The sequence below is a fragment of the Mesoplodon bidens genome (genome assembly GCF_964165515.1).
Source record: "Mesoplodon bidens genome assembly, chromosome: 2".
Classification (NCBI taxonomy): Eukaryota; Metazoa; Chordata; class Mammalia; order Artiodactyla; family Ziphiidae; genus Mesoplodon; species Mesoplodon bidens.
This window is the reverse complement of record NC_138177.1, coordinates 97629248-97641946: the sequence shown is the minus strand read 5'-3', so window position 1 is coordinate 97641946 and position 12699 is coordinate 97629248. Positions and strand designations below refer to the sequence as shown.

Below are 12699 nucleotides of genomic sequence, written 5' to 3'. Positions count from 1 at the left end.
ACCATGATTTGATTATAGGATATGTAACTAAAGGTTGAACATTTAGATTTCCATATTTACTACTATAAGTGATGCTGCTGTGAACATCTTTGTGGTAGAACTTTTACTGAATGTTTGGTTATTTCCATGATAGAATGTTATGAGCTATTTTTAAAATTATTTGTTTATATTTTTTATATTTTTAAGCATCGTAGTGCTTTTGTATTGGTTTTCATGAATGCTTTGCCTAGTTAAGATATTAATCTTTTGCTATTTCTTGCATAGTTTACTCATTTTGTTTTCTTTAAATTCAGCTAATGCTGTACATGTTTTTCTCAAACTAGTATGCCTAAAACTAATCTTTTATTCTTTCCCTTTTCTTCACTGTCCAGCTGACCAAGGCAGAAACTGAAATCTTTTCATCTTTGATCTTCTCTACCCTCCTCTGCTACATCTAGTCATCCACTGACTGAGTCCTTATTCTATCTCTTAAATATTTTTTTTATCCATTCACTTTGCTCCATCCCTACTCCCTCTATGTTATTAATACCTTTGCAAAGCTTTCCCAACACTGTCCTTGAATGATTAAGTGTTCTTCACTTAAGCAGCCACTTCCAGGCTTTTGGCTCTATGTGTATATTTATACACATTGTTATGTAATTATCATCTTACTTTTTATCACTATTTCTCAGACAGTTTTCCAAGGAACTCAAGTGTTGGTGAGATACTGTCTCTTATATGACAGAGGATTTCATGGTCAAGTTTGGAAAATAATATCTTCTTGGAGATTCGTAATAAAAATAATATAATATAAATTAGCATGTTAAAGGCCCTGAGAAGTTCTACTTGGCATTTTAATAGATGCTGAGAGTATGTGATGGTGAACAAAACTAGTTTGGAGCTTAACGAAATCCTGTGGACATTTGTTTTTACCTTATCTATTTGGTACTGGGCATTACCCCTTCCTTCCTAAAACTGCTCCTTTGTCATCTGTGACATGGTATTCTCTTTTTTTTTTTTTTTTTTTTTTTTTTTTTGCGGTACACGGCCTCTCACTGTTGTGGCCTCTCCCATTGCGGAGCACAGGCTCTGGACGCGCAGGCTCAGTGGCCATGGCTCACGGGCCCAGCTGCTCCGTGGCATGTGGGATCTTCCTGGACTGGGGCACGAACCCGTGTCCCCTGCATCGGCAGGCGGACTCTCAACCACTGCGCCACCAGGGAAGCCCGACATGGTATTCTCTTGATTCTCCTGATGTTTCTCTGATTGTTCCTTTATCTTCATGGGTTCCTTTTCTTCTGCCCACTGCAGTTGACCCATGAACAACATGGGTTTGAACTGCCGGGGTCCACTTATACATGGATTTTTTCAATAAATACATACTACAGTACTACATGATCTGCAGTTGGTTGAATCCACAGATGCAGAACCTGGATACGGAGGGCTGACTGTAAAGTTATACATGGATTTTTGACTGTGTGGGGCTCGGTGCCCCTTAACCCCTTCATTGTTCAAGGGTCAACTATACTTAAATTTTGGTGTTTCTTGGGGCTCTGTCTTAGCCCACTGCTCTTTTCACACTTCATCTCACCTACTCTGGTGGTTTCAGATATCACATTTGCTGCTGACTAATTGTTTTAATCAGCCCTCAGAGGACAATAGAAATGTTTTAAGTACAAGGGTTATCTAGTAGATAGAATCTGAAGTAAATCTGAGCCTCATGGGGAAAAAAGAGCTAGGAAGCTACCAGCTTCCACTAGTAGACAACCAAGCTAAAAACTTGGAAGTCTTCTTCTTGATTCTCCCTCCCACATTTATCAAATTCTTTCAGTTTCAAATCCTAAATTCTTATTTCCGTTCCCTCCCCTCCAGCATCCATGCCACTCCCCTATGTCATGCCCTCATCACCTCTTGTTTGAACTGATTCTAATAGCCTGCTTCTGCATGCAGTTTGCTCCTGTTACATCCTTTAGGAAATCACCATGATGTATTGAAAAATGCAGGTCTCATCACACCATTCTCTTGCTTAAAACTCGTCAATGGTTTCCTATATCTCTAGAGTGAAGATGAAAAACTCCTTACCAAAGCTTAGAGGCTACTTCTTCTGCCTTCCTTTCAGCCTTAAACTGTCATGGCCATTGTCTACTTCATCTGGTTTGTTTTCTCTGATGTGATTGTCCACACTACTTCATTTTCTTGCAGTAACCTTTCCTTGTTTCCTAACTTGTATATATCTCTTTTACTGCATTTACATATAAGCAGATGATTATAGTGAGGCCTCTTCCTCTCTACACTGTGAGCTCCTTGAGATCAGGGAGTGTGTCTTACTGGTTTTTGTAATCCCAGCACCTCTGGTACTCTGAATGTTTGTTGAATGAATGAGGTCTTGTACAAACTCATTCCCAGCCATGGTCCTTCAGCTCTTATGTCTCCCAACCCCTACCCCACCTCTGTTGTCTCTGATTCCTCAACTGCAAGTTCTCCTACCAAGGGGGTTTTCAGGTACCTGTATTCTGCAGGTTGGGAGAGACATCTATTTTTATAAAATGATGTAGCATCATTTTTAGTGTATAGAGAAATCCAAATACTATTAATATTTTGCACATAAGACTACTGAATATATTTTTAAAACTTAAGTATGACATTGTTATATGTATTCATTAAACTTGTCTTTCTGTTATATAAACTTGTTAATGGAGACTGAGTTAATGTTATAGGTCATTTGCTTTTCTATCAATTTAATATTGCCCTTAGAAATATAAAATCCAGCAACTGAAGTAATTCTTAAGATATCTCTAGCAGCAGTATAAAGTTAATTTTTAATGTCTTTCTTGTGTATATCAAGTCCCAGATCTCTCATATACTACTCGGGACTTTTCTGCTTTTGAACCATGTTGGTATCTGTTACCATTCTTGCCACATGATTCATTTATGTTTTGAGATCAGTACAGTAGCCTCTTAACTTTCCTTAGTTTTGCCCCCTTTTAATCTATCTGTTACATCTTTGCCGGAATGATCTTTTTTAAAACTTTCATCTGATCACACGAGTCCTTTAGTGGCTCCCCATTGCCTTCAGAATTGAACATAGACTCCTTAGCATGGAAGTTAGCCCTGTGTGCCTCTAGCTCATCTCTCAGTACTCTCAGTGTGCAGCCTGTGCTCTAGTTGTACTGAACTGTATGAGTCCTGTAATGCCTCCTGCTCTTAAGCCTTGCCACCTTTGTGCAGGCTGCTTCCTTGACTTCTGTTGTCCTCCTTCCCACTCCTGCTCCTGGCCTACTTCCTTTACATCCTTTCAGCCGTCCTCCTGGAATTCTGATACTCCCCTCCCCACTCTGGATTCTGTGTTCCCATTGCACACTGTGCTTATATAATGTATGTATTTGTTTCCTTGTCTGCCCCCATCACCTTGAGGACAGGGACAGTGAGTGTCCAGATATTTGGCATAGTGCCCAATACATGAATGTTCTCTGTAAATATTTATCGACTGTTGTCATTGTTAGTAATTCTGGAATGCACCGTTAATGTTTTAAAACTCTGTTTTTGTAGCCTCAAGGAATAGGTTCTCCTAGTGTTTATCATGCGGTTATCGTCATCTTTTTGGAGTTTTTTGCTTGGGGATTATTGACAGCACCCACCTTGGTGGTAAGTAATCTTTTAACTTATTTATCACTGACTTTAAAATTTATTTTTCTTCGGTTTCAGGAGGGAAATCAGTTTTGGGAGGGAAAAAAGGCCCTTTTTCCTTTTCAAGGTTAATTCTCCCACCAATATCGTCAGCCCTTTAGTACTGTATTTTACTGGTTTAGTTGTCTTTTCCAACCTTTACTTCTCCCTTACTTTTTAGCAGGGCTTGGGCGGGTCTGATTCTTCTGGTGAACACTGGACAAGTTTAAACAGGGCTCAGTCCCCCCTCTGGGGAAGGTGGAAAGGATTCTTATACTGACAAGCTTAGGAAGAATGGTGTCTGTGCCCTGAATCACTCAACATTATTATTTTGAGATTCATTCCTGCAGTTGCATTTTCCAAATACAGGTTTCTTTTAGTTTAGGCAGAGGATTTAGAGGTAACCATCTAGAGAGGTCATTCTTTTCATAGCTCTAAGCTGATTTTACTCAAATATTCCCAAGTTTAGAACCTCACAAAAAGACCTCCCTGCCAGACTAAACATCTTAGGTGATAGCTAGTTTTCTCCTGTCTCCTGGTTTAGATGAGGGGAATTGAATGAAGGAAGGAGTAATGGTAGACCTCTATGATATCTTGAAAGGTGTATTCAGGATAAATGTACAGCTTTCTAAATCCCAGAAGAACAGATTTTTAAAGAGATATACTTCCTTGTATTTTCATGAGCTTGTTTGTTGATATACAAAAAAGACTTTTATAAAAAGTTTGTTCATAAATAAATTGAGTGATCATATATAGATGGATTGAACTAGTCTAATAATCATTATGACATTTGTAACCACATTATACTGTAATAACCTGATGTCAAGGGCTACTGTGGTGTTGTAATAACTATGTGTTCTCACACCTTTGTATTAGCTTTCTAATATTAGAGTGTGGTTATTTATAATCTACCAATTTAACATATAAATCTGTCTGGTGGATCATTAGTCCTATGGTTTAAAGTGCTTGAGCTTTGTAATAGCAGTTTGTATATATTTATATAATGATGAGTCCAGGCATAGTACTAAGCACTGTAAATACGTTACTTTAAATCCTCAAAACCACTTTATCAATGAGGAATTAGCCTCATAATGATGCCGAAAGCTCTGCCTCTCTGTACACTGGTGCCGAATCAAATCTTGGAGACAGAGTTTTGGGTGAAGTAGAAGAGAATAGCTTTATGGCTTTGCCAGGCAAAGAGGAACACAGTGGGCTCCTGCCCTCTGTGAAACTATGAATATGTGTCCCAACCTGGGAGGATTTGATGAGTTTTATGGCAATAGTTCAAGGGTGGAGTTGCTGATAAGATTAGGGAGGGTATGTGTAGGGCCTGCACTCCTTAAATCTCATCTCAGGTATTCTTGATGAGCTTCTCTGGTTCCTTTAGTCTGGTCTCAGTTGGTCTTCTCTGGTATGGAGAATGCTGACATCTTCCACTTGTTGGTTTTAATTCTATAAAAGGGCTTAAAGATACTGTTATGTGTGTCCCTTGAGGTGGAACCAGGATCCTGCCCTAAGGCTGCACTATTGTTTCTTGACTGTTCCTGCCTTGACTCTGCATCCCTTCCCTTCCTGGATTAGCAACTGTTCAAATCTGCCCTTTGGAACTCAGGGAAGGTCATGGAGACTGAACAGAAAGGCTCCCTGTGCCCAGCAGCCCCTACAGTGTCCTCCTCAGTTTCAATAATACAGATGAGGAAATTAAGGTTTAGAAGAGTTAAGCAACTTGTTACTGTGATAGTAAACTGCAGCTTTGGTTTTAAAGCTAGGCTTGTTTTGTTCCTAGTGCTCAGTCTTGGAGAATACTGGTAGCAAGTGGTTCATACCCATGCTTTAGGTAGTTGAGGTTATCTGTAGCCCAACTACTAGCTAAGTAGAGAGATTAAAATATTGGGTAAACTGTGAGCAAGCCATCAAAAAAAAAGCTTTTTGTGATGATTCCATAATTTGTCATCATGATTTGAAGTGCGTGTAGCTGGTTTTTAAATTCGTTTCTCGTTTATATTTTTTAGATATCTCAACTTTTTGTCTAACTTTGGTATCATTTTTCTAATTGGACAAAAAGAGATTGTCTTCTTTAAGAACAAGGAAGAAATCCAGTTATTTAGATATAACTGCTTGCTTAGTTCATTTTTCATAGCTATGGGAAAACTGTGTGCTCAGTACGTTCTTAACTATTTTTTTTTTTTTTTTTTTTTTTTTTTGCGGTACGCGGGCCTCTCACCGTTGTGGCCTCTCCCGTTGCGGAGCACAGGCTCCGGACATGCAGGCTCAGCAGCCATGGCTCACGGGCCCAGCCGCTCCGCGGCATGTGGGATCTTCCCGGACCGGGGCACAAACCCATGTCCCCTGCATCAGCAGGCGGACTCTCAACCACTGCGCCACCAGGGAAGCCCTTAACTATTTTTTATTAATTAAAAAATGGATAGTACCTTTGATTTTTATTTTTCTCTCTTTTTTCTTTTACTTTTTAGAATACTGAATTGAATTATGGTCAGGAAAATGAAAAGTGCTAATTTGGGACTTAATGAATTATTTTTCTTTTGCCAGCATAAATACATATCTTAGAATAATTGCTATAACATTGTTGCCAATTATTTTATTTATGGAAAGAGTTCTTTCACCCCATTGTTGTTGTAACAGTTACTCTTAATTCCCATGTTTGTTTTTAATACTTGAATTTTTTTAAATGGTGAAATGATGAGGTGTTACATGGGGCAGTTGTCCGTAATATTATCATAGTCATAATTCTTTACCTTTTTCAATTTTTCACTTCATTATATTTTTTTAAATCAAGCTTTCTCTCATGAAAAATAAGTTCAAATATAAATGAATGTTAAGCTCAGAGTTTTATTTTTCTGATTCTTTTCTCATCTTTAATGTATACACATTAAAAAAAATAATTGCAGTGTTTGTGCTCTACATTTTTTTGCTTGATGGGGAAAACCTTGGGTGGCGAGTTTTAGGTAAAACAAGGATTGAATTGTAGAGATTAGATGTATCTAAGTGTTGAGATTTGTTATACTCTAGGTACTTCCTGGTGTTTTGGCCTTTGGGCATTGGAACAGCAAGAATCTTTGAAACATCACTGAAAAAAAATTGTGCATGGGAAATCTATATATATATATACAGTCCTCTCTCTATATGTTATATATGTTACTTTTTTAGTAATTAGAAACACAGTGTGTGCCTGTTGTAGACCATTAAGCAATGTGAAATGTGTAAGAACAGGAAAGTTCTCCTGCAGTCCTACTCATCCCTTCAGGCAACCATCAGTTTAGGAGATTTTGGCTTCAGGGTAGGCTTTACCAGCCCCATTAGGACAGATTGGCCAACTGGAGATGAAGGTTTCAGCTGTTAGAATGTGGTATCTATTAATTCAGTGATTTTTTTAAACCAGAGGTGAATATTCGTGATACCTGTTTTTGTTTTTTCCCCCAAATACCTAGGCCTTACAACCTGTCTGGCTGAAATCAGAGTTTTAAAGGGGGAGGCTCAGGCATGTGTATTTTTTAGAAGTGATTCTCATATATCTAGTATATATCACTAATTAAGAACCAATATACTACTTGAGACTCATTTTGAGACTTTCTGCTTGCAATTTTTTATTGTTGTTGATTTTATTAGCAGCCTTTTTCTCTTTGTTTTGGACTCCTGTACTCCCCCGTGTTGGGGTGTGGGGAAAAGTGAGTTTCGGGGTAGAAGGCACCAAGTTGTAGCACTTTACTCTCTCTTCCAAAAGTCTGTTAACCTTTAAACATTTTATTTCTGTCTTATGTGTTTTGAAACTGATTATAAATGGTGCCTGCTAGAGAGTCACAGCTCTTAACATTCATTTAAAAAGGGAAAGTGAGGATGAAGATATAATTGAGTTTATTTGCATTTTATGTATCTCTCCCTTCCCATACATAGCTCTCAAAAATTATAAAGTTTAAGTCTTTCAGTTTTCAAAGATACTCTTTGAATTAATTCATTTAACGGATAACCAAATTTAAAACATATTAATTATAATAAATGTTTGGTTTTGGATTTATAATAGCTTTCATTTTAAAAAGTAATGTGAAGTTAAAAGATATTTTTAAAAAATTTCATGTGTTTGCAATTATCTTTGAGTTTTAAGCCCATAGAGCTTCCAGAACACTGTTCTAGAATACAGTCAAAGAACAAAGGCTGCGTTCTATGTGGAGGACGTGCCCAGGGGAGGATGGTGAAATCTCCAACAAGGGGATTTATGTTAATTACACAGAAGAATTTTATATTGACATTTTTAAGGACAGTAATTAACACTTTGAGAGGTTATGACTATATGGTTGGTTCATAGTGGGTGTTCAGTCAGTGATTATTGATTGACTAAATAATATACATTTACATAAAGAGAATTAATGACAGTAGGTCTAAGGATCTATAATGCTAAGAAGTGGCTTCACTTTTTGATAGACCTATGGTTCTAGAAATACTAGGCCAATATCTGATGGTTCAAGTTGCTAGGTGCACAATGCATGTTATGGAGCAAGACCCTGCGCTCCAGTCCTCCAGCATCTCTTCTGTATCAATGGCTTAGCATTCTTTGCTCAGAGATAGTCCTGAAGCATTTAATATTTTAAGGACTATTTACTCTCAAAATTTTTTAAGTTCTTAAAATTTTTAAGATCCATAAAATTTATTGGAAAATGATACATTTTTTTCCTATTGAGCTCCAGTGCTTAAGGGTCCCCCAGGATCAAAAATCTTTACAACCAACATTTTTATTACTTCTTATATTAATATTTGTCTCTGTGTTAAAATTTTTGTTAAAAAAAAACGTGAGGGTTTGTTTATCTTTAGCAATACTCCTTTGGAGGGGTTATAAAAGTTTTTATTTTGTAACATTTGGTTAAATCAATTTGCATAATTGTCATGTTATATTAAGTCATTTTGAAAGCAGAATTTATAATCTGTTAATTATGAACATTTAGTGAACAGTTAATAATATGAAGGCACTCTATTGATGAGGCACTAATAGAAATAAAAATATATTAAATGCAAAGTATAGTAGATATAGTGCCTGTCTGCCCTTAAGAAGTTTTAAATATAATTGAAAAGAAATATTTAGCAAATACCTGAAAAGATGAAAAATACAAGACCTAAGTAACAGAGTACTGTAATATAAAAAATATTAGAAAGCTATATGTGATGACCAAGGGAGTGCTGTAATCACCTATTATATGGCCCTAAAGGAGAAATTGATTGCTTTGGACAGGAAAGTTTGGTAGCAAAGGAGCAATACGGAAGATTTTGGGGTCGACTAGATAGGGAAGATAAGGGGAACAAACATTTATGGTAGATAGGATATCATGTGTAAAAGTATGAATATTGGAAAGCATAGGAATATTTCTAAAGTAGTGAAAAGACCAGATTGATTGGAATGGAAGATAGCTTGGCAAAGTGAATTGTTAGAAATAAGATTTAGCGTATTACAAAACTTCTTGTAAGCATTCGTTATGTCCTTCTTTCTTTTTAACACCAAATCCATTCTTTGTCCCTAGAAAGAATTGGTCCTTAGTAATAACTGGAACAAAAGCAGATTTGAGTTGTTATGAAAGGTTTGGGGATACCAGTTTAAGGAGTTTAAATCTTTTTCTCTAGTACAAGAACTAGCAAACTATGGCCAGAGCAAATACTGCTAGTACCCTGTTTTTTGTAAATAAAGTCTTATTGGAACGCAGCCATGCCTGTTCATTTACATATAGTCTATGGCTGCTTTTGTTGAGTTGAGCACTTGTGACAGAGACTGTATGGCCTGCAAAGCTAGAAAAAACTGAAAATATGTACTGTCTGGTTCTTTACAGAAAAAGTTTGCACTCACCTTCTTTGAATCCGTGGGTCTTCACTATAAATAATAAATAATAGGGTTTTTCAACTATCGAGATTTGGGGCCAGATGATTATTGCGGGGGAGGGCTGACCTGTGTATCGTAGGATGTTCACCAGCCTTCCTGACCTCTACCTCATAGATGCCAGTAACGTCTTTTCTTTCCCCTGCCCCCTGCCCTCCCTCATCCCTCATGTGATAAAAATGTCTCCAGACATTGTCAGATGTCCTCTGGGGGTCAAAATCACCCTCCGTTGAGAATCACAAAATATGTGAATATCATAAATATGTGATTTTTCCCATATTAGTGATTTTCTTTGAATACTAAACATTTCTAATTTTATTTTTACATAAAAGCTAATTTTTGTTAAATTTCTAGTTATTGGCAGAAGAGTAACTGAAGAAAAGCGAGCCTTCTAATCCTTCTAAAGGTTTTACTTGCAGGATGTTAGAAACCAGCATAGTTTTTCTTCCTAAAGAGAAGATTTTCCAACCTGTCTCATTCCCCACATTGCCATTCTCTGTTGTTTTTATTGAGAGACAGTATGGTATAATGGTATAATATAAGTCAAGCAAGAACTCAGTTGCCACATCTGTAAAGTGGTAATATCTAATTCATAATATTGTTAGGATTAAGTAAAAGTATTAAAGCCTCTGATACATAGGCTGTGAAAATGGTGGTTGCTGCTTTTTATTTTTTTAGTTACCTTTCCCCCAGTTACTTTCTCAACCAGTGAGTTCCCCATGGTTCACTTGTTACCCAGTGAACAAACTGATGCCATGTGGTTTGAGACCAGGCCTTGGAAAGGATAAAGAAGCTTGTTATACATTTTCATGGGTTGGGATTTCTTTTTTGTTTCTTTCTTACCTTATGGAATCTCTAGGTCCACTTTTCGGCAATTAAAATTTCCCTATTTATTCTCCTAGTCTCCTATCTTAGATAATAACACCTGTCTGTAAAGGGAGTTATAAGTCAGTCGGTTATATGTTGGAAGCAGGATACCATAGTGATTAAAAGCATGGACTTTCAAGCTTGACTTCCTGTGTTCACTTTCAGTTTTGCCACTTACTATGTGATCTTAGATAAGACATTTAACCTCTCTGTGTATCAGTTTTCTAATAGGGCCATTACAAAGAATGAAAGGAGATAATGAGATAAAGTGCCCAATTTAGTGCCTTGTGACATAGTAAATGCCATATAAATGTTTGGTATTATTAGTATTTACTCATATGCATAGTGTCATACAAACCTGAAAATTTATATGAAATAAAATTGGATTGTGTTATGAAGGGATGTTTTAAGTTTTACTAGGACAAAATGTAGCATGAGCTTTTTATTTTGTTCTTATTCTTTAGGTATTACATGAAACCTTCCCTAAACATACATTTCTGATGAATGGCCTAATTCAAGGAGTAAAGGTAGGATCAATCATATATATATACATATGCATGTACACAAACATGCACACATATACTTATGTAAATATATGTAATTCTGCCGGTTTATTAAGTTAGTTGATCAATCTCCTAAGTATTAATTTTTACAACTGGAGTATATCTTGGGGGATTACTTAGCACTTTTTAAATGAACTGGGTTTTAAATATGATTTGACTTACATATAGCCAACTATGTATAATAATGGTAAACCACATCATAACAAATTTCCCCTGTGTTTTATGTGTTGGCACTTTCATTACAAAGATCTGAGTGCTTTTTGTAAACTAGCAACAAGAATATAGATTGAAGAGAAAAGAACTATTTAAAAAATGTATGAGTATAAAATATATCAATATGGTAAAGTTTTGATTATTCTACATATTCTTTACTCTTGGTTCCATTTGATCAACAAGTTTATAAACTGATAATTAGCATATGATATTCCTTCTAGAATTGCTAGAGCTGTGGTTGGGAATTCATTAGAACGTTTTGTATTTAATATGCTACCACAGCCTGCAGATGGTTCTGTATGGTCTTGGGAAATTTAAAAATTATATACAGACAAGAAACAAGTTGTTTATCTAAAGTTTGGTGATATACTTATTTTAGAAATAAACTTGTTTAAAATTCTTCTGTGGTAGTAAAATGATTTATTTTTGGCTCATCAGTATACATAGTATATGTATTTTCTTCATTTAACTTTTTTTTAGGGTTTGTTGTCATTCCTCAGTGCCCCACTTATTGGTGCTCTTTCTGATGTTTGGGGCCGAAAATCCTTCTTGCTGCTAACAGTATTTTTCACGTGTGCCCCAATTCCTTTAATGAAGATCAGCCCATGGTACGTGCACATTCAGGTTATAGCAACTAAATATCAACTATTAATTGTTTTCTGAATATTCCCTTATTTCTTTCACTTTTATCCATCCTATCTATGTAGGTTTTTAATTTATTTTTCTAATACATTTATTCTTTGATACAGATAAAAGGGCCTTTAAAAATATAGTAGCTAAGTAATATAACAGTAAGTAATAAAGTTTTTTGAACTAGATGCCACTATAGGAAGCATGTAGACTACCAGCTAATCTGCTTTTGGATTTCACAGCCCAAATTTCAAAACAATATTTTAGGTACTGGATAGGGTTGCTAACTTTTTATTTTCTTAAGTAGGATGTTAAAAACACAAGGTTTATCATCATTATCTATATTAATTAGGAATAGATTTTGTTATATATCAGTAAAGTCCCAAATAATAGTTTCTTAAAAACAAGGAAATTCGTTGCTAATTTCTCTCTCCATATAAAAGAAGTCTGGAGTTGAGTAGTCCAGAGCTGGTAGGGCAGTTCCCGGGAACCAGACTTTTCCTATCTTCATGCTCTGCCATCCTCCACTATCACGTCACTGTCCAGATGGCTGCTTAAGTGAGCTCCAGCTTGTGTCACCTTCAGGCAGAAAAGATGGAAGGAGTGGCTACAAAGAGCATACTGCCTTCCTTTAGGGAAACTATGGAATTCCCACCCAACCTCTGCTTGCATCTGTTTGGTCAGATTTCAGGCATACGCTGCCCCTAGTTACAGGAGGCTGGGCTCTTGGCCACCCTGATTAAAATCAAGTCTTCCACTGAGGAGGAAGGGAGGGAAAGCTCACAAAGAGAATGATTTTCCCAAGATAATAGAGCCCAATTTAGTTGTAGATTTTTTAATTCTTTGACTAATATTCTACTCCACTTGAATATTAATGTTAGTTAATTCTATATCATAGATCGGCTG

The 12699-nt window shown here is 36.4% G+C and overlaps 1 protein-coding gene across 3 annotated transcripts in view; it reads left to right on the top strand.

The window, feature by feature from the left end:
- Positions 1 to 12699, top strand: part of MFSD14A (major facilitator superfamily domain containing 14A) — a 46087-nt gene that overhangs the window by 16591 nt on the left and 16797 nt on the right. For all 3 annotated transcript variants that reach the window (XM_081223656.1, XM_081223657.1, XM_081223655.1), the window contains exons 2-4: positions 3529 to 3624; positions 10852 to 10914; positions 11644 to 11771. In XM_081223656.1, coding sequence (XP_081079782.1) covers positions 3529 to 3624; positions 10852 to 10914; positions 11644 to 11771 — 287 coding nt within the window. The remainder of the gene's footprint in view (positions 1 to 3528; positions 3625 to 10851; positions 10915 to 11643; positions 11772 to 12699) is intronic.